The sequence below is a fragment of the Hemicordylus capensis genome, chromosome 6, assembly GCF_027244095.1.
Source record: "Hemicordylus capensis ecotype Gifberg chromosome 6, rHemCap1.1.pri, whole genome shotgun sequence".
NCBI lineage: Eukaryota > Metazoa > Chordata > Lepidosauria > Squamata > Cordylidae > Hemicordylus > Hemicordylus capensis.
Window position 1 is genome coordinate 3,253,473 of NC_069662.1, and position 27,113 is coordinate 3,280,585.

Consider the following 27,113-nt stretch of genomic DNA (forward strand, 5'->3'; position numbering starts at 1 on the left):
CTTCCGAGCCACAGACTCCTTATTTGTTTCGTTCTTGCCTTCCACCATGGGTCAGAGGGTATCTTCCACTACTGTAGCTCACTGGATTAAAACATGCATTGCTTTGGCTTATGAAGTACAACACTTACCCACGCCTTTGAAGATCACAGCACATTCCACCAGAGCAGCAGCCACAACAGCGGTGTTTTCTACCAATGCTCCTTTGGAAGAAATATGCTGTGCAGCTACTTGGTCCTCACCTCGACTTTTACAAAACATTATAAAATTGACCTGCTGCATTCTTCCCAGGCTGCATTTGACAGGAGTGTTCTCCAGCACGTTCTTCCTCCCCAGTAGCCAGGATGCCTCCCTCCCAGGGTCCTTAAGCTGTGGTATGTCCCACATGAGATGTCTTCCAACAGTAGCTGAGAAAGGAGCATTGGTGGCACGTAAAGAGATCAATATGCAATCTGAATGGGGTACCTATAGGGACTTGTTATGTTTTCAAGAGAGGTAAACTGGTAAATTAAAAAAAACCTAATCAGAGTACAAAATTTGGTTAGTAACAGGTTTCAGTATCATCAGCTAAACGAAATTTACAAGAAGGATCTTAAAGTTGGATTTGAGGATCAATTGTCAAGATTCGAGAAGGAATTGTGTGAAAATGATGAAAAATTAGTCTCTAAGATGTATAAGTTGTTGCTTTTGGAGGAGACAAGAGATGAAGTGGTTAAAACGACTATGATAAAATGGGCTCAAGATGTGGGTCACAATATAGATATGGCAGCTTGGGAAAAATTATGGAAAACTGATTTAAAGTTCACTGCATGTTATACTTTAAAAGAAAATTATTATAAGATGATGATGTACAGGTGGTATTTGACACCGAAAAAATTAGCATTAATGTATAAAAATGTTCCAAACAAATGTTGGAAATGTGGACAGTGTGAAAGAACCTTTCTTCATATGTGGTGGTCATGCGGGAAGGCAAAGGTCTTTTGGGATATGATATATAATGAGTTGAAGAAAATTTTTAAAATGACATTTCCTAAGAGGCCAGAATCCTTCCTGCTGGGAATAACGCAAGGAAAGTTCTCCAGAAGAAATTTAACATTTTTTATGTATGCAACCATGGCGGCTAGAATAGTATTTGCACAGAAATGGAAAGATAATAAAATGCCCTCAAAAGAAGATTGGTTGATAAAAAATTTGGAATTCGCTGAGATGGCAAAACTTACAGCACTCATAAGGAATGAAAACCCGGAATGTTTCAAAGAAGATTGGGAGCCATTCTTACTTTACTTAAAGAACTATTTTTCCAATATGGACCTTTCAGCAGGGTTTGAAATTTAGTAACAACAGCTGGTTGGTTAGGGTAAAATCGAGTTTGCAATGTTTTGATAATTCGAGTTTTGAATTATTATAGCAATGGTAGATTTGTATAGCTAATATGAACCGTGCAGACTGGTAAGCGGGAAGTCAATATTTACTTAATTAAATGTAATTGGACTGTTAAGATATTGTAAAAACCAATAAAAAATTTTTAAAAAAAAAGAGAGAGAGAAAGGAGCATTGGTCACTTACCATGAAGGCTTTTTCTAGCTGCTGTTGTGGAAGACATCTTGACCCACCCGGGAAATCTGGGCTACTGGGTCTTCCTGTACAAGCTACTGTATTAACAACAACTTTGTGCTTCTTCCTTCTCTAGTAGCTTAGCTTGATCAACAAACTGGGAGGGGCTATCCTCCTGAGGCTTTTATAGGCTTAAAGCTAATTAGCATAGTCCTGCCTCTCTGGAGTGAGCTCGGGATTATAACTCAGAGATGTCTTCCACAACAGCAGCTGGCAGAAGCCTTCACGGTAAGTGACCGATGCTCCTTTCTCCCCACAGGTTCCTTCTAACTCCCAGATCCCGCTCCATTACAAAACATGCAGGAATGCTGCATGCAATTAGTCATCTACTAGAGATAGGTGTGGTGGAATCTGTTCCCCCTCCCAAAGAGAGAGGGGGCATCTACTCTATCTTGTTCACCGTCCCAAAAAAGGACGGCTCCAGAAGAGCAGTCTTAGACCTCAAATGTCTGAACAAGTACATCAGACGCGAGTGTTTTTGCATGGAGACCCTAAGGTCAGGGGCAGAGGCCCCTCACCACTGGGATGTATTAACATCGAAAGATCTGAAGGAGGCCTACCTTCATGTGCCAATACACCTGGACAGTTGAAAGCTCTTACGTTTCAAATACGCCGGCCTGCATTATCAGTTTGCCGCTATTCCTTTCGGCCTTTCCTCTGTGCCATGGGTCTTCACGAAGGTGTTTGCAACCTTAGTGGCATCCCTATGGCTCCGAGGCATCTGTTGTAAATATGTTGGCACGGCTGACCCGACAGAATTTATGGTCCCTCCAGCTCCACTTTGGTGAGTCAAGATAGAAGTTCTGTAGATAAGAAAGTAGCAGCTTAGCTGCACGACGAAAGCGAAGGCTGACTCTCAAAGATAAAGTAGTAGGAACAAAATAAAGTCCCCTTGAAACTAAATTAGGTACCCCCCTCTACTACATTTGAGCAATAACTGAAATAAAGGAGCAAGGAAGGAACAGAAGGAAGACAGGCTGAAACAAGAAAGGTTGAACAATTATAAGCACGAGGAACACTGTCTGCGATAGGCAACGTTGCTGACAGTACCATCTCAGGAACAGCGTTTGCTTGATATAGGGCTCGAGATAACCGGCAGCCAATCAGGCTGTCCTGACTCAGCATTTCTATTCCCTCTCTCACGAGATCTTACGCCTGCATGTCTCCCACTGAGCCTTTCTCTTGAGACGTCGGTGGACCTCAAACTGTACACAGCATATGTGACATGAATGGCTTCAGCCCTAGGCATGAACCTGGGTAACCAACAGAAGGGAGAGCTGGACCCGTTGTTCAGCCTCATTGATTCTGAGGCCAAGATATCGGCCATGTTGCCCCTGAACCCAGCTTTGTTAAAAGTCATCCGGGGTCACTGGAAGAAACTGACAATGCTTTCCCAGCCTAACAAGCATCTAGAGAATTTCTATAGGGTGCAATTAGATGATGATAAATGCTTTTTGAAGAACCGCCCCATCCTGAATTCAGTCATCGTGGTGGTGTCTCTACAATGGACCACGGGTCACAGCCAGTCGGCGCTGAGTGACAAAAAGGGCAGAAAGTTGGACTCTTTCGGGAGGTGACTCTACTCTGCCTCAGCCCTACATTTGAGGGTGGCCAATTATCAGGCCTATAATGCCTGATATCATTTTTTGTTGGAGAAGGCGAGTCCCTTTCTGGACCTCCTCCCACAGGACAAGAGGGATCTGGCAAAATTGTTTGCCCGTGAGGCCATTCAGGTGGCCAAACAAGAACTTTATTCAGCCCGGCATTTGGTGGAATGTGCGGCTAAGGTGATGGCCACATCTGTGGCTCTCAGACGACACGTGTGGCTGTGTTCATCAGTGCTGCATTATGAGGCCCGCACAAGGGTTGAGGACTTGCCCTTTGAGGGCTCTAGCATGCTTTTCTGAACAGACTGATGACACACTCCAGAAAGTCCAGAAGTTGAGGAGCACGGGGCATTCCATGTCCTATGCCTCCCCAGCTGCCAAGCCGCAGAAGACTGCTAAGTGGTCACCTTATCAATTGCAGAAGTCCCCTTCGAGACAACAGTCACCTTCAGAACGTTCCCTTCGGGCCAACAAGCCCCAGGCACGATACAAGTCGGGCAACCAGCCTGGTAAGCAAGCCTTTCAGAAACAGCACCCGAGTACCTTCCAAAATAAGCAATGACTTGGGGTGCTTCAGGACACACCTGGCCCCCAAATCGGACAGATGGAACAAAGTGACTATGGACCAGTGGATCCTTACAATTACACGTTTGGGATATGCCCTTGAGTTTTGCGGTCCACAGCCGGTGTCGGGGGTCGTGGTGACTCCTTGCACTCCAGAGTTGGACCAGGAGGTCGTTGCTTTCCTGGAAAAGGATGCGATTGAGAAAGTTGCCAACCCCGACAGCCCCGGGTTCTATTCCCAGTACTTCCTTGTGCCAAAACCAGACCAGGGCCAGTGCCCTATACTAGACCTCAAGGACCCTGAACAAACATTTGGTCTACAAAGGGTTCTGAATACGTTCTGTACCGGCCATTATGACCATCCTGGAAAATAACATGTAGATGGTTTCTCTGGACTTAAAAGATGCGTACTATCACGTTTTGATACGCCCTCAGCATCAGTGCTTCTTGTGCTTTCAGATCAGTGGGATCCCCTATTAATTCAAGGCCTTGCCGTTCAGCCTCACTACCGCACCGAGGGTCTTTACTTGGGTCTCCCCGGTCCTAGTCCAGCACTCTAACTGCTACACCATGCTGGCTCTTTTTGGACGTGTTCAATCCCCTTCAGGATCTGGGCCATCTAGAATGCATGCCCCCTCGATGGGTGCAGGCAACGGCGGAGTGGTGGATGGAGTTTTGGCATTTGAGTGTTGGTACTCCCTTTCAAACCCCTCAAGCCCGATGGGTGGTCACGACAGACAGATCAGAGCTTGGTTGAGGGACACACCTGGATGGACTTTGTCTGAGTGGACACTGGTCCCACAAAGAGAGGACTCGACACATCAATTATTTTGACCTGTTGGTCATTTTCAATGCTCTCAAAGGCTTCTTACCCATGATCAGGGGTTACGCAGTGACCATACAAACCAACAATACAGTGGTGAAAGCCTACATCAATCAACAGGGCGGCATGTCATTGCAGAGCCTTCTGTTTCTGTCTCTGGACCTTTGGCATTGGTGTGTGCCACATGCGATAACGCCTCAGGCAGTTCATATATAGGGTTCCCTCAATGTTCAGGCGGACACTTTGAGCAAAATGACAGTGGTCTTACATAAGTGGGCATTGCATCAAGGTGTTTTGAGGGACATATTTGTAACTTGGAGGGGTCCCAACTCTGGACTTATTTGCATCCCGGGACAATACACAATGTGCCCGTTACTGCTCCATGGGAGGAGAGGGTGTGGGTTCTCTGGGCGATGCCTTTGTCCGGTCTTGGACGGGCCCTCTTCTGTATGTGTTCCCCCCGTTCCCCCTCATTCTGAGGGTCCTGCATAAACTGAAGGTAGATCGGGCCTGGGCAATCCTGATAGCCCCATGGTGGCCCAGGAGGTTTTGGTTTCTGACCTTGAGGCACTTGGCGATGGACTGGAAACACCTTCCTGCCCTGCCAGACCTGCTGTCTCAGGAACAGTGACGGGTGTTCCACCCGGATGTTCGGTCTCTTCACCTGATGGTGTGGAAGGTCCTGCCGACTTCCTGTTGAGACTTAAGGAAGTTTTGGTTGCTGCTAGAAAGCAGTCCACATGGAAGTCATATGAGCACAAGTGGAGTCATTCCACTTCCTTTGCTTTCCTACACGGGTTTGATGTATTTAATCCATCTGTGCAAGATGTATGTAACTATCTATTGTCCCTTAAGGAATCTGGTTTAAAGCTTTCATCCCTTAAGGTGTATTTGGCTGCCATTGTGGCACGTTTCCTCTGCTGACCAGGCTTCATGGTCTAAAGATCTGGTGGTAAAAAGTTTTTGGAAAGGTTTAACACACATGTTCCCAGATGATCCTGTTATGTCACCTGCTTGCGGCCTGTCAGTAGTCTTGGCTGGTCTACTACGGCTGCCATTTGAGCCTTTGGCTTCAAAGAGCCAGCACGGTGTAGCGGTTAGAGTGCTGGACTAGGACCGGGGAGACCCGAGTTCAAATCCCCATTCAGCCATAAAACTAGCTGGGCCAGTCACTTCCCTCTCAGCCTAACCTACTTCACAGGGTTATTGTGAAAGAGAAACTCAAGTATGTAGTACACCGCTCTGGGCTCCTTGGAGGAAGAGCGGGATATAAATGTAATAAAATAATAATAATAATAATAATAATAATAATAATAATAATAATAATAATAGATCCCCGTCTGCTGACCTGGAAGGTTGCCTTTTTGGTGGCCATTACCTCCACCAGGAGGGTGAGTGAATTAAGGGCCCTGAGGGCTGACCAACCGTACCTTCAGTTCCATGACAAGGTTGTACTCAGGACAGATGTCAAGTTCCTGCCCCAAGTGGTGTCTATGTTTCATTGTTCGTCCCCGCTCACTTTGCCCATGTTTTTTCCAAATCCTTCATCGGATGCAGAAAGGAGGTTATACCGTTTAGATGTTCAAAGGGCATTCTCTTTCTATGTTCAGAGGTCTGCTGAGTGGAGAAAATCTCCTTCCTTGTTCTTTCTGTACGATGGGCCACCAAGTCTCCAAGGTCTCCAAGTCTTAGCCCAATCCATGACTAGGTGGATAGTTTCCATGATTGAACTTTGTTATCAGTTGGCTTATAAGCATTTGCCTGCAACTGTTAAGGCACACTCTGTTAGTTCCGTGGCGGCCTCTGTGGCCTTTGATCAGGTGGTCCCGTTGAACACTATATGTCAGGCAGCTACTTGGGCTTCGTCCCATTCCTTTATCCATCATTATGCAATTGATACCAGGGCACGGAATGATGCTGTATTTGGCAGGAGTGTCCTGCAATCCATTTTCAGTTGATGTACTTGTTTCTGAAATAAAAAAATTCTGGCAGATTATATTTGCTTCTGTTCTTCCCTCCTCCTTGTTTTGCACCAATTTGTGTAAAAGACAGAGACCACATCGAAGAACTACAGGTTATTCACCTGTAACTTTGGTTCTTCTAGTGGTCATCTGTACTTCTAAATGCCCTCCCGTCCTCCCCGCAGGGTTCACTGAAGCTGGACTCTGTGACTGAGGGGATGAGGAGTGGCGCAGCCACATATAGTGGCTAGGGGCGGGGTTCCCGCCCAAAGCAGGAGAATTGAGCTTGTTAGATTCCGACAAGGTCTCTGTGCAAGCACATAGCCCATTTATTTAGAAGTACAGATGGCCACTGATGAGTGACCTGTTGTTCCCTTGTCAGCTCTGTGATCTGGCCCGATGCCGTATACCCTGACCTTTGCTGGCAGGAGAACTCAGAGAAGATGGGTGTGTCCATTTCCTACCTGAGCCTAAGAAGAAGCACAAAAAGATAACTGTGCCTGCTTCTAAGCCTCCTCCTGAAACACCTTGGTTGGCACCTACCCCCACCTCATGACCTGCTCCGTTGGGAGGGGGACAGTGTTCTGCTAACCCTTTCCCCCTCTTCCGCTCCCTTATCTTGGGCACTGTACAAAATCCTTGCGGATTGTGCAGAATGTTTCCTGATTGTCCGGTGGCGACAGTAGCAATCATGGTTTGCCACGCATTCCCACTTCTCATGGCACCATTTTGCACCTGCTTCCCTCCAATCCCACAACTTCCGTCCAAGGATGCAGGTTGGAGTCTCCACCTGGATGTCTCATTCTGGGTCTGCAATGGGTTCTTCTTGAAATCAGAAAGGCATTGACCCCATTGTTCCTATACATGGAAGTGATCTCTCTTCTCAACCTTTGCTACATTCTTTGGGGTCGTCCTTGTGCTGGTTTCTATTCCTTCCATCCTCTCCTACCTCCTTTCCTTAAAGGCCTTAGCTCAGCACCTCTTCTCTCATTGCTCACTTAGCTGTTATGTATGCTTTCCATCCAAGGTCCCCATCTAGATCCTTCTTCACAGAGTTCCATGTTAAACACTTCTTGAAAGGATTGCCCCACTTGCACCCTCCAATTTTGAGACTGGGACCGGCTTGGGTCTTGCCACTGGTCCTCACAAAGCTTATTGTGTGGCCAGTGTGCTTTGTCGTCCGAAGTGCCCCTCCTCCCTGCAATCACCATGGCTCAGCAGGTTGCTGAGCTTGGAGCCCTCTGGCCGACCCACCTTTCCTCATAATTTGCCATGGCAAAACTCTTCTTTGGATATACCAGTGACCTTTGCTATCTTTCGAGTGGGGGCCACTTTGAGGGGAAACCTTCAATGTTAGAGCCATGGAATGCTCTGCCACAAGATGTAGTGACAGCCCACAGCCTGGGTGGCTTTAAAAGGGGCTTGGACAAATTCATGGAGGACAGGTCTATCAATGGCTACTAGACTGAGGGCATTGGCCACCTCCAGCCCCAGAGACAAAATGCCTCAAAATACCAGTTCCAGGGGAGTAACGGCAGGAGAGAGGGCACGCCTTCACCTCTTGCCTGTGGGCTTCTTAGAGGCATCTGGTGGAACACTGTGGGAAACAGGATGCTGGACTGGATGGGCCTTGGGCCTGATCCAGCAGGGCTGTTCTTATGTTCTTATTTCTGACTGTGCTTTCCCCAGCACTAACTGATGGGGGAGCTTTATGAGAAATGGAGCCCTGTTTGGCCCCCGTGCCATCTTGGAAGGTGTGCTTGGAGTGAAGGGAAGTGTCCCCTCACACAAACTCTATGGGGAAAGCCATGGGAAGGACTAACCTTCCCAACACTTTGTGTGTGCCTTGCAAGGGCATTTTTCACACAGCAGGCTTTACTGCGAGTTTATTGCCAGTCTTTACTGTGAGTTCAAAATTGCCTAAAAAAACCGATGCAGAAAGTGGATTTTTTTTACCCTGGATATAAATCAGGCCACACTCTTGTAGTGGATTACAGTCTTTGTCTCAGAGCTAACTCACATGAGGAAAAAGAAATGCCGAGTCATCGCTGGTGAGCTGCCTGGTTGGACTTCTCCTAAAACCTTTTTATATTTCTGGTAGATTTAAAATGCTGCCACCAAGCACCCTAAACTTGCAGAGAACTGGAACAGTGGATTGGGTGCTTTAATCCAAGCTCCCTCTGTAGCTAGGCATTGGGCAAATACAAAAATCTGCTCCCCCTTGCTAATAGGCAAGAATAAAACCAATTGTTCACCCAGGCCTACTGCCTGTATACATGAAGTTAAATTGTTAATTTGGCCGAACTCTCATTGAGACATGTTTGCACCAGAGAAAAGCCCCCACTTCCTCCTGCTTGGTCAATAACCGCTCTTGGAGGCTTGAAAAAGGTAAAGAACAAAGAAAAAACCTTTGTTCAAAAGGCTACAAAAATAGGTTGTCTCAAGCTTCAGTTTTAGGTTGCATTTAAGAATGCTTAAATGGTTACAGGTCCTTTTCAATTACTATAGACTGGTTCCATTTGAGGCTTTTGGTTGGTTAGATAAACTTAAAAATACTTAGTTGGTTATAAGAATACTTCAGCGGCACCCCGAATGATAGTGGGGTGGCATGCAGTAAAAGCTTAGTTACTCAGTTGCAAAGAACAGATGTTTGGGAAAATGCAAAGCACACAGAAAGCAAAGCAAATCCCTGACACACAGTCTAACCAAACTGTTCCCTATGCTGGGTTCCCGAAGCGAAAAGCCTTGGCTTCCCCTATTTCCTTTAACTCACCAAGCTCCTGATGAGAGTCAAGCCTCCTGCAGATCCATCTTCCAAGAGCTGCAGTCATCCTATTGCAGCAAACTCCATTGCCACATGTCCCCTTGCTCCTCCAGCACAGAACTTCCATTCTTGTTCCCAGAATTCCCAGCAACAGCTCTCTAGGTCCCACCCCGCTGGTGAACTGATTGGGCAATCTCTGGAGGTCACTAGCCTGTCAGTCAAGACAAGGGTTCACTTCTGGTTAACTTTTTAGAGTTTTCTTTTTTTTCTTAGAAATGAAAAATCGGAATTGTGTGTGAAATGCTTACAGGGACTTGGGTTAAATCTGGCCGATATGTCAGTGCACCCCCTCCATTCTGGTGGAAATGTGAGCTAAAAGCCCCGTGTGAAAAATGCCCAGGTGGCACGGGGACTTGCTGAGACACACTCTCCCCCACCAGCACTGGGCAACGTGCAGCCCTGTGTGCTGGGAACAGTTGCTTCTGCATGGCTTGTGCAGAGGATTTGATGGCGAGCAAAACTTGGCACCGTCCCAATGAACCATTCATCAGGGTGCTGCAGTTGGGATCAATGGCAGCTGCCACTGGCTCCCAGGCCTTGCAGTGATGAGGAACACGGGGCTCTCCGTTTCCGCCGAGCCCTGTCCTGCTTTCACTGGGCTGCCTTGTTCTGATGCCCCCCACGTCTCTTTCTCTGCTGCGTCGCTCCCTGCAAGGTCTTGTGGGTCTCGCGTCAACACCTTTGGAGGGAGGAGCGGGATGCTTATCTGTAGTAGCAGCAGCACCTGGAAGTGATGTTCTTTGAGGGGTCCTCTCTGTAGTCCCGCAGCCCTCCTCACTGCGTTCTGCTGCAGCACTCTCAGGAAACAGAGGGGAGAGGCACTAGCCATGCCCATCCGGACATGCCCTCTCACTCCATAGAGGCGAAGCTCGTGCCAGCGTTCTTGAGACAGCTCTAGACAGTTCCAAACGTGAAGGCTGTCGATGGGGTGTCTGCACAGATGGGCACGCAAAGAATTGGCATGAGTGAAGCACCCCCTTCTCTTCTTTTCCTCTTCTCGTTCCCCTTCCAGGGTCTTTTCTGACCGGCTGGTGGATGCTGCAGATATGGAGACCTTCATTGTCCTCTTGAGTGAGAAGCTAGGCACATGCTTTGACGTGACCTTCCACAATCTCTGCCCCAACAGGCGCTCCCCTATTTTTGGTACGTGCCAGATGCTTCCTTGAGGCTGGGGCCCTGAGCCTGGGAGGGCAAAGGGGTGTGTGGTCAAGAGCAATTACTGTCAAGAACTGTCTGTTGAAAAGCAAGGTCCCCCACATGGATCTTTGGGCCTCCAGTGGCTTTATATATGAAGAGTAAGGCTATCACTTGATTTAAAAGCAAAATTGTTGATGAATCATTCAAGTTTTGATTGAGTCATGGATTAAATCTACATGTATTTCCCATATCAGGGGAAAAATGGTCCTAAAGAAAGAAGCATATTTTCTGTTTTTAGTTGATGCATACACAACCCATCAGGCAGTGCTTTGAAAGAGGTATTCCCCCTTCTCAAATTGGAAGAGGCATTCTCTCATTTCATGCTGGAAGAGGCACCCCCCTTTATAATTATTATTTATTTGTATTAAAATAATTAAAATCTGCTGCCCAATTAATTAAGTTATCTTTTTAGTCAATCAAAATGTTTTAAACTGATTAATCTAACTGATCAATCGTCTAAATGTTGCAGGCCACATGCGTGCACATTCTAATCTTGGTTGCATGAGAAGAAAACATAATTGATTGAAAAGGGAGTGATAACCCCTGTGGTTACAGATAAAGGAGGTGGAAAGTTGTAGAACATTTTTGGGCCTTCAGGGTTCCTGCTTCTGGTTGCAGAGGCTGGGGTGCCATGTATTGCCAGATGATTGGGAGCCAGGCCTGAATGGGGTCTGTGGGGCTGAGCTCAAAGGGGCGTGGAGCGGCTGTCAGGCAGATGTCAGGCAGTACTTTCTTTCAGGGGACTTCATGCGGAACGTGTACGAGGACATGACGGACATGGCCGTCCTGAAGGCAGAGATGGAGCGGGCACTGGGGGACTACAACCGGATGCCAGGGGTGGTGCGCATGAGGCTGGTGCTCTTCCGAGATGCGATTGAACACAGTGAGTTGGAGGGTGCAGACTCCGGCAGCAGCTTCAGTTCAGGGCTGGCCCCCTCTGCCGTTTCCCAGAACCACCCCAGTGCGGGGCAGGGGCACGATTGCAGGAAGGCATGCATCCCACCTGACCTGGCTCACCTTGGGAGGGGACATGGCGCCGGGGCACGTCGCAGCCCGGATATGTCCTCCCACCTCTCTGCCACTCTTGTGACTGCCTGGTTTTCCTGCAGTAACCCGTATCATCCGGGTGATCAGCCAGCCCCGTGGGAACATGCTCCTGGTGGGCATCGGAGGCAGCGGGCGCCAGAGCCTCGCCCGCCTGGCCTCGTCCATCTGCGAGTACTACACCTTCCAGATCGAGGTCTCCAGGCAGTACCGCAAGCAGGAGTTCCGTGAAGGTGAGGAGCGCTCCTGCCCCCTCTAGCCCCCCTCCTTGCCTGCCCTCTCACCAGCCCTCCTCGCTGGCTCTTCCCTTAGACATCAAGAGGCTCTACCGCCAGACGGGGGTCGATCAGAAGCCCACCACCTTCCTCTTTGTGGACACTCAGATTGCAGACGAATGCTTCCTAGAGGACATTAATAACATCCTCAGTTCTGGGGAGGTGCCCAACCTCTACAAGGCGGACGAGTTTGAGGAGGTGTGTGTGCTCCTTATGTCTCTGGAAGGTCAGGGGGCGGGGAGGGGCCAGGATTGGTTAGTGCATGGAGTCCACAGATCATGTATCCCCTGCCCATCCTCTTATCCGTCCCACCCAAGTGGGCAACTTGAATAATTGGGTTACCTCTCCTCCTTAGAACGGGAGGTAGATGCTGTTTTGGGGTGGTGCACCTCTGTCTAAGAGGTTCTGGACAGTCCCCAGACTCTGACCTGCCTCAGGAAGTGCTAAAGTCTGAGAAGGGCTGGTGCTAGCCTCTGCTTGGGAGCTGTGCTTTTTGACCTAGTAGCGTAGGGGGAAAGACATTCTACACATGCTCAGAGCTCCCCTTTAGTATTACTTCACACCTTTCAGGCAGAGCCCTGGGATTCAAAACTGGTTTCTTGGCCAAGGCCCAGCCCTGGAATCCTTTCTCAGAGTTGAGCTCGGGAAAATGTGCAGTCAGATTGAATGTGACTTTGAGCATGTGCAGAGTTCTTTTGCCTCACTGTGCCGTAATGACAGGCACCCCCAGTGCACATCTAAGGCAGGGGATCTCCACCTTGGGTCTCCAGATGTGGTTGGACTACAGCTCCCATGGCCAACGGCCTGGACAACATCTGGGGACCCAAGGTGGAGATCCCCTGCTCTAGAGGGAGGGCGGCCCTGGCCCTCTGCCTTTGCAAGGGCCACTCGAAGCCTCCCTGCCTCCCCTCTTTCGATCCAGATCCAAACCCACATCATAGACGCGGCTCGGAAGGAGGGCATCCAGGAGAGCCAGGACAGCATGTTTGCCTACCTGATTGAGAGGGTGCGGAACAACCTGCACGTGGTGCTGTGCCTGAGCCCCGTGGGTGATCCCTTCAGGTGAGAGGCGCTGGGAGGACGCCTGCCCTGCAGGCAGGCAAGGTGGCCGCTCCTGCTTGGAGCAACAGTGACCCCTGGTGGAGGAGGGTGGCGGCCACTTAAGGAGACGGAGACGCCGTTGGCGGCTGGGAGTTGTGGAAGACGGAAACAGAGTGAGAACCCAGCCTGGATCATGGGAGAGGGAGCAGGGGCAGGATGGGGCGAGGAAACAGAGGGGCAGCAGCAGGAGTAGCAGGCATCAGGGGCGCTCTCCCTCTCTCAGGAACTGGATCCGCCAGTACCCCGCCCTGGTGAACTGCACCACCATTGACTGGTTCTCCGAGTGGCCCAAGGAGGCGCTGCTGGAGGTGGCGGAGAAGTACCTGGAGGGCATGGAACTGGGGAGCGTGGAAAGAGGCAGCCTCGATACGGTAAGGCTCCGTTGGAGAGGTGGCAGAGGGCTGGCGGTGGGGAGCTTTCCTCCACCGGACTGGGCAGTGGAGGGGACTAGGTGGCCCACAGGGCCCCTGCCAGCGCTAGCCTTCTGTGAGCCGACTCCTCCTCCTCCTCCTCCTCAGATCCACAAGCGTGTGGCTCGGATCTTTGTGACCATGCACTGGTCCGTGGCCAGATACTCGCAGCGGATGCTGCTGGAACTGAGGCGCCACAACTACGTCACCCCCACCAACTACCTGGAGCTGGTCTCTGGCTACAAGAAGTAAGGGCAGACTCTTTGGACCCCCTCTCTGGGCTGGGGAGCCGGCTGGGAGGGCAAAGAGCTGCCCCAGCTTGAGAGCCCAGGAGTGTGGGGCTGCCGGGGAGACTTGGCAGACCAGCCAGCAGCTGGGCTGCCCTGGGCCCCCAGGCCGCTGCTTGTGGGGCAGCCACCTGCTTCCGCTCTCCTCGCAGGCTCCTGGCGGAGAAGCGGAAGGAGCTCATGGAGCAGGCCAGCAAGCTGCGCAACGGCCTCTTCAAAATCGACGAGACGCGGCAGAAGGTGGAGGTGATGACACTGGAGCTGGAGGATGCCAAGAAGAAGGTGGCCGAGTTCCAGAAGCAGTGCGAGGAGTACCTGGTCATCATTGTCCAGCAGAAGCGGGAGGCTGACGAGCAGCAGAAGGTGAGCCGCCTCTGTGCCTTGGGTCCCTCTTCACAGCTGCCCCTCTCCCCCGCCTCCTCCTCCTCCCCCCCCCCGACCCTGCCAGAGGCCAGCCATCCTACCCCTTGGCCTCCTGGAGCTTGCCCAGACAGCAGGCTTTACCGTCAGCAGGTTTTCTGCGAGGCTTTACCGCAAGTTCAAAGTTGTCCCCAAAAACTGACACACCCAGTGGGTTTTTTAAACCCCGGACATAAATTGGGCTGCACTCTAATGTGTGATGAAAAACCCAGATTGTCTGTGAAGGGCTCCCCAATCACTCTCAGGGACTTTGGGGGTAAATTTGGCCAATATGTGATATCCACTCCACTCCAGAGGAGATGTGAACTAAACACCGGGTGTGAACAACTTCCAGCAGCCGCATTAGCCACCTGCAAGAAAAGACCCTTCCACTGGCCTGTCCTGAAAGCTCTTCACTCTGGCTTTCCCCTATGCAGGGGTCTTCATCCTTGGTCCCCAGATGTTGCTGGACTACATATCCCATCATCCCAGCTGGCTAGTTTTTGTAGTCCAAGACCTGGGGACCAAGGTTGAGGACCTCTGCCCTATTGATCCCTCTCTTCTCTATGGTCTTGCATCCTACCTTTAGGTTGTCAACCTGTGGGCAGGCCTGCTGCTGTGGTCTCTGATTGCTGCCCAGCACCCAGCAATTCCAGTGGCTTTGTGAATTATGGCTGTTACAGTCCTTCTTCACCAATGTGCCTCCTCTCTCTGCAGACCGTGACGGCGAATAGCGAGAAGATTGCCATCGAAGAGGTCAAGTGCAAAGCCTTGGCTGACAATGCCCAGAAAGACCTGGAGGAGGCGCTGCCTGCCCTGGAAGAGGCCATGCAGGTAGCGGGTGGCCCTGAGACGCTTCTGGTGGACTGTGGTTGTCTGGGCAAGCAGAGGGGCGGCAGCGGCGGCAGCAGCAGTGTGGGAGGGCGGCCTGGGAGCACCTCTCCAGTGAGCCTGTGGAGGGAGGGCAGAGTCCCTTTCTTTGTACTGAACAGTGGGTTCCAAGCAATCCCTAGGGCAGTGGCTGGACTACAGCTCCCATCATCTTCTGCCACAATGGCTGAAAGCTGAAAGCCATTGAAAGCCATTGTGGCTGAGGAGGTTGGGAGTTGTAGTGGACCAACCACTTCTGGAGACCCAAGGTTGAGAACCCCTGTCCTGGGCCGTTCCTAGTGGATTTTCTTAAACCCACCTTGAAAGGGCGTCTAGACTCTCTTTGGCAAACTAGCCAGACCTGCTGCCTACTAGAACCTCGCACACATCCTGCTTTCTTTCTTTCTTGGTCTGCTCACTCGGTATTGTCTGCTCTAACTGGCCAGGGCTCTCCCAGGGTCTTTCCCAGGAGGTGTGATCTTCTCCCTGCCACTCAGGTGCTCTACCACTGAGTGTGGAAGTCTCAAGCCCCCCTGGGTTCTCCACTCTGTCACAGCCGCCACTGCCAGCTGCCCTCCCAACCAAGCCCTCCCACCAGCTGCCAAACCAACAGGCCAAGCCTGCGCTTGACGGTCACGCTTGATGATAAACCTCTAGAGGCTTAAGGAGACCTCTGTCCCTCCCTGTTTCTGTGCTGGCCCTCCCATGTGACTCTTCCTCTGGGGCAGCCCCTCCTGAATGGCCCCTATTCCCTTCATCCTGCCAGGCCTTGGAGTCGCTCAACAAGAAGGACTTGACTGAGATCAAGTCTTACGGGCGGCCACCCACCTTGGTAGAGACGGTCATGCAGGCCGTCATGATCCTGCGCGGCAGTGAGCCCACCTGGGCAGAAGCCAAGAAGCAGCTGGGTAAGGGACAACCATGGGGCCCTGGCTGGCAGGGTGTGCTTGTGGGGTGGTGGGGGTCGGGGGAGAGCCTGAGGTCAAGGAGGTGCTCGTAGTCACCTTGGAGAACAAGCTCTGGAGACTGAAAGACCCAGCGGGGTGGCCGGGCTCTGAGTGCGAGGGGCTGGGCGGTGAGGACTCTGCTCTAGCCTCCCTGATCTCAGCCTTGCTCATGCAGGTGAGCCCAACTTCATCAAGCAGCTGGTCTACTACGACAAGGACAACATCTCTGACAAGGTGCTCAAGAAGATCAGCGCCTACTGCTCCCAGCCGGACTTCCAGCCGGACATCATCGGGCGGGTCTCCCTGGCTGCGAAATCCCTATGCATGTGGGTGCGAGCCATGGAGGTGAGCTGGGCAGTGTGGGCTATGGCATGGGGGACGAGCCTTCTGGGAGAATCCAGGGGGCCTGTGGAATCAGGATTGCCCTTGCCCTGTGTGGCCGCCGGGAGAAAGGCTTGTCTCGGCCTTTCCAGGTTGCCCTCCAGTGTCTGCCTCTCTGCCCCCTTCACAGAAGTACGGCCGCATCTACCGTGTGGTTCAGCCCAAGCGTGATCGCATGAATGCCGCCCTGGCCCAGTTGGCAGAGAAGCAAGCCGCCCAGGCTGAGGCCCAGGAGAGGCTCCGAGAGGTCAGTCTGCTGCCGAGGAAAACCTGGGAGCATGGTGGGCCGCAGGGGTCGCTGGCATGGTCTGGAGAGTCTCTGATGCACTTCTGATCACAGCCCTGGGGGGATCCTAGCCCATGCATCGTTGCCCTCCTGGGAAAGCATCCTGCTGTGGAGACTGTTAGGCGTTTTCTGGACTACAAGATTTGCAACAGTTAATGCGTTGCAAACTCTGACGGAAGAGTGCAATGGAGTCAAAACGAGAGTAAAGGGTTGTTTAATGCTTTGTTGTTAACTGGGGGCCAATCATATTTTCCATCTGCTGCAGCGTATTTTCCAGGCAGGAGTGTCCATATTCTCCTTGAAACACATGTATCTGCCCCTCCTCCTGCTCCATGTGGGCCAATGGAGTCGTGGAGGGTGTGTGGCATGATGACCCTTTAAAAAAATACACAATTCCTCTGCTGCCTGATGCTAATCCGCCAGCAGGGGGAAGTCCTGTTCCAAAACAAAGCCTTTCATTGTTGCATCCTTGTGCAAGTGATTCCAGGAATATTTTTTTTAAAAATATATTTTTAAAAAATGGGGAAGCAAAAGGGAATCCTGTGGTGAGCCTGGAAGGGGGAAAGAGAAGAACTGGCGCACCCGGGTGGGCTCTCTCTTCCATGGTGGCGGCGGCGGCGGCAGCCTGCGACCCCTCAGCTCCCCCACCAGGGCTGCTGGGGGCGGCTGTAGCAGCAGCAACAGCAGTCTCTGCCACTCCTCCTCAGTTGGTGCCCCAGGCAGAGCCTTGCTAGGTCCGGGGAGCCTTGCAGCGGCGGTGGGGTGCTTTCTCCTCTCCAGTGTCGCTCTCGCTGCTTCCCTCCGGCCGGGCCTTCTGAGGAGGGAGGGTGGCGGTGGCCTGCCTCCAGAGGAATCAGTAAATAAATAAATAGGAGGGAAGGAGCAGAGGGGAGGCGAGCGCTCCTCCAGTGAGATTGCACAGAAGTAAATGAATCATGATTCAGTTCAGTGGTTTTCCTTTTAAGTAAGTGACTGTTCTCTCTCCCTGCCCTTTGCCTTGTAGTAAGCAAGTGGGATTGCACAAAAGTAAATGATTTAGTTCAATGGGCTTCCTCTTCAGTAAAAAGTGCACAAGAAAGGGTTGGATTCATCAATCTGCTCAGCTGCTCTCCCCTCCCCTCTGTGTTGACAAGCTCAAGTTATATTGGAAGCAAGCGAAGGAGGGAGGAGGTGTGGGGTTGGGATCTGTGGGGAGGAAAGGAGGGGAAAGCCCAGATTTCTCCCTGGCTGTTTCTCTACCCACGGCAAGGTGGCAGGGGAAGCAAGCATGGGTGGGGCGGGGCGGCAAAGAACTGTCCATAGTGCAGAACACTATAAAACATAAAATGCGGGGCAAGGCTCCCTACAATGGGGGAAAATCAGCTACTTTCCTGCAGCATATTTACAACACTGTAGGGCAAAAATGTGTCATTAAAATTTGAATCAAGGCATGGGAAATATGACTGGCACCCTGCTGACAATGCAGCGACACGGATGTGGAAGCACAGGTGGATACGTTGCGAGTGCGTTGCAGCATGTAATCTGGAAAGCGCCCTGGTGCTTAGGATCTTTTCCCTCCCCCTGCTCAGGTGGCTGAGAAGCTGGAGATGCTCAAGAGGGAGTATGAGGAGAAACTGGCCCAGAAGGAGGAGCTGCGCAAGAAGATGGAGGAGATGGAGATCAAGCTGGACCGGGCTGACAAGCTGGTGTCGGGCCTGGCTGGCGAGAAGATCCGGTGGGAGGAAACGGTCAAGGTTTGTCCTAATGGCCAGGGCGGGGGGAGGGAAAGGAGTTGCAGCTGCCTCTGCTTCCCGGCAGCTCGGCAGCCTCTCTCTCTCCCACCCCGCCCGAGAGCCATGCTGTCTGCCGGCTGGCCATCCATCAAGTAGAGCTGTGCAGCTCTACCTGACGCTGGCCAGCCTGCAGACAGTGTAGCTCTCAGGCGGGGTGGGAGAGAGAGGAGCAACCCAAGCTGCCTCGTTTGGCAGCCCCCCGCCCCGGCTTTGGCAGGATGAGCTGCTAATGACAGGACCTGATGCAGAACTCTGGGGTCCGCTCTATTTGATGTAGCCGTGTGTGTGTGCAAATTGCAGGATATCACGAAACGGCCCGTAGGCCTCCCTTGGCTCCTGGGTCGGGTTTTGGCTGCCATATTTCTAGGCTGTGAGGAAGGGCGTGCTGGCTGCTTCCCCACGAAGGGGGCAGAAAGGCGGTGGGCAGAAGGCAAGCCCTGCCCCAGACCTTTGCCTCCTGCTTCCCTACAGGGTCTGGAGGAAGATCTGAGCTACCTGGTGGGAGACTGCCTCCTGGCAGCGGCCTTTCTCTCCTACATGGGGCCCTTCCTGTCGAATTACCGGGACGAGATTCTCTCGCACATCTGGATCAGACAGGTGAGCCTCGTACCTTCCTGGGGGCCACTGGCTGCCAAGCCAGCACCTGGCCCACCTTCCTTCCCGAAACTCCCCCTTTGGTGGGGGAGGGCCGTGGGGCTTGCTCTGAGCAAGTGGTGCCAGCCTCCAGGCCGGATGGCCAGAGGCTGCTTCTTGGAGGCTGCGATCCCCCAAGAGGCCAGCCCCACTGCCAGAGAGATCCCTCTGCCTCCCCCTTGTCCACGGGGATTGGCCAGCGTAGCAGGCAGGCTGGGGCTGACCTCCCTGCTCTGCCTGGCCTGCAGGTCCGAGAGCTGCAAGTGCCCTGCTCCCCTCGCTTCACGTGCGACGGCTTCCTCACCAACCCAACCATCGTCCGCAACTGGAACATTCAGGGGCTGCCGTCCGACAGCTTCTCCACTGAGAACGGGATCATCGTCACACGAGGCAACCGGTAAGCATCGGCCAGCAAGATGAACTGGGCACCTGGCAGTTGAGAGGGCCTGTCAGCCACACCCGGCTGGGATCCAACGAGGGATCCCGTCCAGCACAGCATCTCCCCGCTGCTTCTCTCTGAAGCCCCAAGCTGAGGAGCTGAGGTGAGCTCCTTGGAGCGTGGAGTGCCTCCAGCACTGGACTCCATCTTCCTTGACCAGAGGCGTAACTATAGGGGGGGGCAGGGGGGGCACGTGCCCCGGGCGCCATCTTTTCTGGTCACGTGGGGGCGCCGCCATGTGGGGGGGGGCGGCGGCGGGGGGGCACGGTGGGGGGGTGCCATTTCAGTGCTTGTCCCGGGCGCCGTTTTCCCTAGTTACGCCTCTGTCCTTGACCATTTGCTCCTCACTAGGTGGCCTCTTATGATTGACCCGCAGTGCCAGGCAACTAAATGGATCAAGAACATGGAAGCCAAGAAGGTAAAGAGAGCCGAGGGCGGGGCGGGCGGGGGGAGGCTCCAGAAAACCATCCATGGACTTCCTTTCTGGCTTTTGCCTCTCACAAAGAAGCTCAAAGTGACTAACAGCCAATTAGGGTAACAATACTACCCTAATTAACGAGAAAAATAGCAATAGCAATAGCAATAGCACTTACATTTATATACCACTCTATAGCCAGAGCTCTCTAAGCGGTTTACAATGATTTTTAGCATATTGCCCCCAACATTCTGGGTACTCATTTTACTGACCTCGAAAGGATGGAAGGCTGAGTCAACCTTGAGCCCCTGGTCAGGATCAAACTTGTAACCTTCTGGTTACAGGGCGGCAGTTTTACCACTGCGCCACCAGGGGCTCCAAAAAAAATGTTTGCAAATTAGAAGCAGCCAAGGTCTGCAAGCTTGGCTGTTACTTCTCTAGGCCAGGGACTCGCAAGCTAGGGTCCCCAGATATTGTTGCACTACAACTCCCATGATCCACAGCCACCATGGCCAAAGGGGATGATAGGAGTTGTAGTTAAACAACATCTAGGGACCCTAAGTTGAGAATGCTCTATATGGTACCTGCTCATTGAATCTTCAGTTGAAGAGGAAAGAGAATTACGGTTTGCACTGATGGTTCATTCCATTGCTGTCTTTTCTCATGTTACCATAATTACATTGCATAATTAAGAATAATTGCATTTCAAAGGGAAAACCCAGCTGCCTTTCATTGCATTGGTGGTTCAGTGGTAGAATTCTCGCCTGCCACGCGGGAGGCCCGGGTTCGATTCCCGGCCAATGCAACAAAAGCTTTTGTTTTTCACAATTCAGCAAAAGCAAGTTGGGAGTCCCTGGGCGTTTTCCACATGGGGCTTTTAGCTCACATCTCCTCCGGAATGGAGGATGTGCATTCATATATTGGCCTGATTTACCCCAAAGTCTCTGTGAGCTATCTGGGAGCACTTCACACACGATACAGGTTTTTCATTGTGTGTTAAGAGTGTAGCCCAATTTTTATCCAGAGTAAAAAAATCCACCTGGGCATTTTCCAGACTACTCCCTGCAACAGGTTCGCAACATGTCTGCTAAGTGCCCCTCCAAATTTCCTGAGTTGCGACATCATGGTCGCTGCACTGTCAGCAGGGTGCCGTCCATATTTCCAATGCATGGTTTCAAATTTTATTGATGCGTTTCAGCCCTATAATGTGGTAAATGTGTTGCAGGAAAGTAGCTGTATTTTTCTGTTTTTAGGGGGCTTGTTCCGTAGTTTTGTGCATTGCAACGTAGTGTAGTGTGGACAGTGGAGCGAGCAAATGAGCGGGTGGGCAGGCAGGGACGGAAGGAAGGAGGGAGGGGGACAAGCTTGGGGCAGAGGGCAGCCACGGAAGGGCGGGGGGTTGTTCAGCCTCTGGAAAGAGCCCCACTTCCTGCCTGCCTGCCTGCCTGCCTCTTCCCCAATCCACACATTCAGAGAGGGGGACAGAAAAGCAGCATCTCTTCTTAGAGGTCTCTTAGATGGGCTTGGTGGCGGGAGGGGGTGTGTGTGTGCGCGCACTGGGGCTTGTGGCAAAGAAGAGCAAGATGGGGGCCCCGTGCGCACCCTCCCAAGGTAGGGTGAGCTCCCGGCAGGCTGCTCCCCACTCTCTTTCTCCCTCGCCGTCTGAGCCTGGCTTTTGCACAGTGAGGCAGCAGCTAAGAGGAAGCCCATTGAACTGAATCATTTACTTCTGTGCAGTCCTATTTGTTTACTGCAAGGCAACAAACTCCCCCGCCCCTTGTTTACTGCAAGGAAGCCCAGCGTGAATCATTCACCAGCAAGCCTGCAAACTGTTCTCAATGCCATGTGGTGTGGAGGTCTCATCCCGAAGTTCAAGGATTCGTTAACACCTAAAGCCCCTCTCCATATATGATTTTTTTTGGTTTTATTTTTTGCTCGAGTTCTCGTGCAAATGCACAATCCCATTCTGTTTAAATAAATAAATAAATAAATAAAGATAGAGATAATCACGGGATTGCAGATTGCACCATGGTGCTCCCCCAGTGATGGTTTTGCGCAAAAGTGCCCAGAGGAAATTTTTTAAAAACCCAGCCCTCCTCACGCCATTCCCGCTCTGCGACCCCATTGGCCTAAAATGGAGGAGGAGGGGTGGGGGGTAGTGAATGCGATTCCCATGGAATATGGACAGCCCCCGTCCGGAAAACCCACTGCAGTTGTAGGCAATTTGAACGGCTCGATTTTTGATTTTTGATTTTTGAAAGGCTCGAATTTTTAAAGTTATTATTTACACTGAAATGTTGCTACACAAGTATTAAAAATAATAATTCAGAGAAACCAGTAGTCCCGCCCCCTGCCCCCCTGCTCTGGAGGGACAGAAGCTGACTAAGGGGCACTTGATCACAAATTGCTCAGCCTCACCAAACAGAAGACAATAAAAGGGGCAGAGTTTGCATGAAGGAGACTTTGAACGAAGACGACCGGGGACCTCTGCTGACGGGGCTTGCTTGAGACAGGCCTCCCTGTCTGGCTTTTCCCTCTCAAAAAGGGGGGGGGGCGGAGTTCAAAGTGACTCACAACCAATTAAAGTCACAGTAATACCTATGGCAACAAAAGTTTACAAATTAAATCCAAAGCAGCCAAGTTCTCCGAGGGTGGCTGGTGCCTCTCCAGCACAGGGCCCCTCACAATGGCCCAAGGGGATGATAGGAGTTGTAGTCCAGCAACAACTGGGGACCCTGAGTTAAGAGCCCTGCTGCTGCCGCCGCCATGGCTGAATCTTCAGCTGAAGAGGAAAGAGAATTACAGTTTGCACTTATGGTTCATTCCATCGCTGCCTTTTCTCATGTTACCATAATTACATTGCATCATACGTATAATTACATCGCATTTCAAAGGGAAAACCCAGCTGTTTTTCATCGCATTGGTGGTTCAGTGGTAGAATTCTCGCCTACCACGCGGGAGGCCCGGGTTCGATTCCCGGCCAATGCAACAAAACTTTTCCCCCCTTTTCTGAATCTGATTTGTGGCAATTTTTCTGCAATAAAATGTATTTGCAGCCCCAGTATCTTTGGTGTGGACAAGCAAACCACGATTGGTGCTTTCTAGGGCTGCTCCGCCCATCATTCAAAGCTCCCTGCTTGCAGGTTCTGCCTGTGATATTGCTTCCTGTTCAGCACAGCTGGGGTATTCTTGATGCCTGTAGGGGAGGGGGCTTTAATTACTGGCTCCCTTGCACTCTTATTATTTGTATCAGAATTTAGCTATAAACATAAGAAACCGAAATCATAATACAAGGAAGTCTAACTGTACCCCACTTGTGGGGATCAGAAATCGACTCATTAAGGGGCAATTCATATGAAACCCTCCAGCCCCACTTGAGAGGGGTCACCACAAATCCTCCAGCCATGCTGAACAGAGAGAAATCAAGTGGGAGAACCTGTAAGCAGGAGGAAGGATTGAACTAAGATTGCAGGGGACCTCTGCTGGTGGGACTTCCTTGGGAGTAAACAGTGCAGAAGGGTCTTTGCTATGGGGCTGGGCATTGCTAGAAAACCCAGCACGATATTCAGTGCCGTTTGGCTGACCCAGTTCAATCCTGCTTCCAGTGAATTGCTGTGCAAAAGGGCCCCAGTGTCTGCTCCTTTCCCCCCTGACCAGTCTCCATGGCAAGCACCCCCGTTTTCCTGCAGATGGGGTGGGGGTGGGCTCCACTGGGCCTCCTGGGGCATTGCTGATGCAGGCCCCTCCCTGCCTCCCAACAGGGCCTCAAGATCATCGACCTGCAGATGCCAGATTACCTGCGCATCCTTGAGAACGCCATCCAGCTTGGCTCCCCAGTGCTGCTGCAGAACGTGCAGGAGGAACTGGACCCCACGCTGGCCCCCATCCTCAACAAGTCGGTCACCAAAGTGGGCGAGTACCTGGCTCCTCCCCGCCATTGGGATGGGTGGGAGAGACAGAGCCGAGGGGGTGGGCTTCTGCCTCCAGCCAGTTCCCAGCTTGGGCACAGGTGTGGGGTGGGGAGGGTGGAAGGTAGCGCTCTGGGAAGGGGGGCCCTTGGCTAGAAGGGAACTGCTCCCTGGGTCGTACGTCCACGCAGTAAGGGGGTGTGGATCCCTCGGCCCTGGGGCCTGGCTGAAGGGAGGCCTGTCCTGTCTGGCCGCTGACTCTCTTCCCTGTGCCGGGCAGGTGGGCGCCTGCTGATCAGGCTGGGTGACAAGGAGGTGGACTACCACCCTGAGTTCCGCTTCTACCTCACGACCAAGCTGCCCAACCCACATTATACCCCAGAGACCTCCTCCCAGACCACCATTGTCAACTTTGCCGTCAAGGAGCAGGTAGGGCTCATGCCTGGGGGGTGGGGTGGGGGGGCGGGGTCTGTGTCTCCTCCTTACACTTTCCCCCAGGAGGGCTCCCCCCTTGAGACCTCCTGGGGGAAGGGGAAGACCTCCCCCAGGGAAGGGAGCAGGGGCAGGGCGGTCCCGACCCAGGCGCTTTGAACCTCTCCAGGGCCTGGAGGCTCAGCTCCTGGGCACTGTGGTGCGGCGGGAGAGACCCGAGTTGGAAGAGCAGAAGGACTCCCTGGTGCTCAACATTGCAGCAGGCAAAAGGAAGCTGAAGGAGTTGGAGGATGAGATCCTGAGGTAAGGGCAGCGAGCGAGAGAGGTGGGGGGCTGACCCTCCCCCTCCTCAGTCCATCTGGCCATCTGTGCAGACCCCCCACCCCAGCCCCACTGGCACCAACTGGCTTGCGGGGCCCTTCCAAGTGGCTGAGGGAGGGAAGTGTTCTCCCTGCCCTCCTCGGGGCACGTGGCGCTTGAGCCCTCCACGGGGTTCTAGCAGCTTCCAAACGCTGCTCTGGGCAGGCCCAGGTCGCAGAGGTGTGACTGCACAGACAACCGCTGGAGGAACGCGGAGTCCTTCTGACAAGCAAGCTGCGTGCTTCTCCGTGGTCTCTGTGCACCACGCTTGGGCTCTGCGCTCACACAGAGAGGGGGTTCCGGAGCATTCCAGAGCTTCACCACACAAGGGGGAAAGAGCGGGAAACCCAGCTCCCTCCCTAGGATCCGGCCCAACCCTTCCGGCATGCCTCTCCACCCGCCCTGCCTCCTGCCCTCAGGCTGCTGAATGAAGCCACCGGTTCCCTCTTGGACGACGTGCAGCTCGTGAACACGCTGCAGACATCCAAAGTCACAGCCACCGAGGTCACAGAGCAACTGGAAACGAGTGAGACGACAGAGATCAAAATTGACACGGCCCGGGAGGTGAGGGCCAGGGCTGTCCTGTGCTTGCTGGCAGCCTGTCTGAGGAGACGGGTGGGGAGGTGGGAGGGGCTGGGGCTGGAGGCCGCAGAGCGGAGGGTCCCGGGAAGGACAGGGGAGCTGCACTCAGCCTCCGTCCCATCCAGCCCTTTCAAAGAGGAACGGCTGGGTGTCTCCGTGCCCCAGTTCCTCAACACAGGCAGCAGCCATAGGGCCCAGTGGGGGGGGGGGCCCTCCTGCCTCACGGCTGCTTCCTTCCCAGCGGCTGCTGCCTGCCCAGCTTCCCCTTGACAGGCAGCCTGCCCACCCTCCGCTTGTGCTTCTGCCAGGCCTACCGGCCCTGTGCTCAGAGGGCCTCCATCCTCTTCTTCGTCCTCAACGACATGGGCAGGATCGACCCCATGTACCAGTTCTCTCTGGACGCCTACATCGATCTGTTCAACCTCAGCATCAACAAGAGCCAGCGGAGCACCAAGCTGGACGAGAGGATCCGCTACCTCAACGAATACCACACCTATGCTGTCTACAGGTGACCTTCCTCAGCTGCTGCTCAGAGCGGGCCAGTCACTGCTCCGCCTTGGGTCACATCCCCTCTGTGGGGGCAGGGGGCTGATGGTCCAGAATCCCTAGGCCAGGTGCTCCCCACCTTGGGAAATTAGGAGGATCCCTTGCTCTGTCTGGCTCAGTATTCTGTTGTAAACCGCCCAGAGACTTGCGTTTTGGGCGGTATATAAATGTTTTTTAAAAATAAATAATATGGCCGGCACTGACTGGCAGCAGCTCCCCAAGGTTTCAGGCAGGAGTCCTTCTCAGCCCTACCTGGAGATGCTGCCACCAGGGTCCACCTGCATGCAAAGCAGATGCTCCAACACGGAGGTTTGGGGTGGGGCCTCACTTGTAGCCACCCATCCAAATGCAAGCCAAGGTGGACCCTGCTTAGCAAAGGGGGCGATTCGTACCACGAGGCCATCTCTCTTCCCCAGCATCGCCCCCCCCCTCCTGCTTTCCAAGACGGCCACGGCCACCAAGCTCCTCTGCGGCTGGCTGGGGATGGCGGCAGTTGGAGTCCAGCGATACCCCGGGGGCTCAGGGTTGGGAGGCCCCAGGCTGGCCCTGCTGATCAACTCCTGGGCGTCTCACTCGAGCCCCCTTCCGTTCTGGTCCGGCAGTGTGCGCTTCTCTGAAAGCAGCAGGCTGCCAGCCCTCCCCAAGGTGTGCCAGCCCCTGTGCCCCCCCCTCTCGCTTTGCCTAGGTACACCTGCCGGGGCCTCTTTGAACGCCACAAGCTGCTCTTCAGCTTCCAGATGTGTGCCAAGATCCTGGAGACCTCGGGCAACCTCAAGATGGATGAGTACAACTTCTTCCTGCGTGGGGGAGTGGTGAGCACCTGGTGGGGCCACGGGCAAGCTGCCGGCTCTGGGCCTGGCCAGCAGGGGCCTGTGTGGCTCTCATGCGGCAAGGCCGAGAAACCACAGGCTCGGGCAAGAGGGTGGGGGGAGATGGCCGACGCCTCCCGGCATCAGCAGGAGGCCCGACCACTTCTAGGTGAGTCCTCTCTTTGGAGGCAACTCCCTTTCGCTCTTTGTGAGCCAGACGCGAGGCCTGGTGGCCTTCTTCTGCTCTGAACAGACGCCAGCCTCGGCCTCCCTGTGCCATCTGAATTGCCGCCTCCTTTCCATCACAGTCTGGGTGAGCAGAGCATAACCAGTTTGGGGGCCTGGCGTGTAGAGGATCTGGTTTCAGCACAGAGGGCGGGTGGAGCTGGTTGCCTTTCAGGTTTCTTGCTGCTCTTCCATCCTCCTCTCTGGCACAGCTGCTCTGCCTCTGGTCCCTCTGCTCGAGCCTCTCTGTGTTGCTGCAGACAGCAAAGCCCAGTGTGGGCGTTGTCACTATGGTGTGCCATCCGTGAGAGGCTCTTCCTCCCAAGAACAGAGCGCGGGCAAATTTGCAGCCGGCCCTGAGCACCCCATCCCATGGCCCAGCTGGTAGGGCTCTGGCAAGCTTTG

The 27,113-nt window shown here is 53.0% G+C and overlaps 1 protein-coding gene and 2 non-coding genes across 8 annotated transcripts in view; all 3 read left to right on the top strand.

The window, feature by feature from the left end:
- DNAH2 (dynein axonemal heavy chain 2) overlaps positions 1-27,113 on the top strand; it is a 158,803-nt gene that overhangs the window by 118,029 nt on the left and 13,661 nt on the right. For all 6 annotated transcript variants that reach the window (XM_053259994.1, XM_053259991.1, XM_053259993.1 and 3 more), the window contains exons 54-75: positions 10,403-10,533; positions 11,327-11,470; positions 11,697-11,864; positions 11,944-12,104; positions 12,829-12,968; positions 13,231-13,378; positions 13,526-13,665; positions 13,857-14,067; positions 14,821-14,937; positions 15,740-15,881; positions 16,096-16,265; positions 16,432-16,548; positions 18,156-18,320; positions 18,831-18,956; positions 19,241-19,389; positions 19,783-19,849; positions 23,608-23,758; positions 24,035-24,183; positions 24,356-24,489; positions 24,966-25,110; positions 25,437-25,636; positions 26,360-26,486. In XM_053259994.1, the coding sequence (XP_053115969.1) occupies positions 10,403-10,533; positions 11,327-11,470; positions 11,697-11,864; positions 11,944-12,104; positions 12,829-12,968; positions 13,231-13,378; positions 13,526-13,665; positions 13,857-14,067; positions 14,821-14,937; positions 15,740-15,881; positions 16,096-16,265; positions 16,432-16,548; positions 18,156-18,320; positions 18,831-18,956; positions 19,241-19,389; positions 19,783-19,849; positions 23,608-23,758; positions 24,035-24,183; positions 24,356-24,489; positions 24,966-25,110; positions 25,437-25,636; positions 26,360-26,486 (3,202 nt within the window). The remainder of the gene's footprint in view (positions 1-10,402; positions 10,534-11,326; positions 11,471-11,696; positions 11,865-11,943; positions 12,105-12,828; positions 12,969-13,230; positions 13,379-13,525; positions 13,666-13,856; positions 14,068-14,820; positions 14,938-15,739; positions 15,882-16,095; positions 16,266-16,431; positions 16,549-18,155; positions 18,321-18,830; positions 18,957-19,240; positions 19,390-19,782; positions 19,850-23,607; positions 23,759-24,034; positions 24,184-24,355; positions 24,490-24,965; positions 25,111-25,436; positions 25,637-26,359; positions 26,487-27,113) is intronic.
- TRNAG-GCC (transfer RNA glycine (anticodon GCC)) lies at positions 20,581-20,651 on the top strand. Its single transcript has one exon. It is a non-coding gene; the product is annotated as a tRNA-Gly (tRNA).
- On the top strand, positions 22,764-22,834 carry TRNAG-ACC (transfer RNA glycine (anticodon ACC)). The gene has a single exon. It is a non-coding gene; the product is annotated as a tRNA-Gly (tRNA).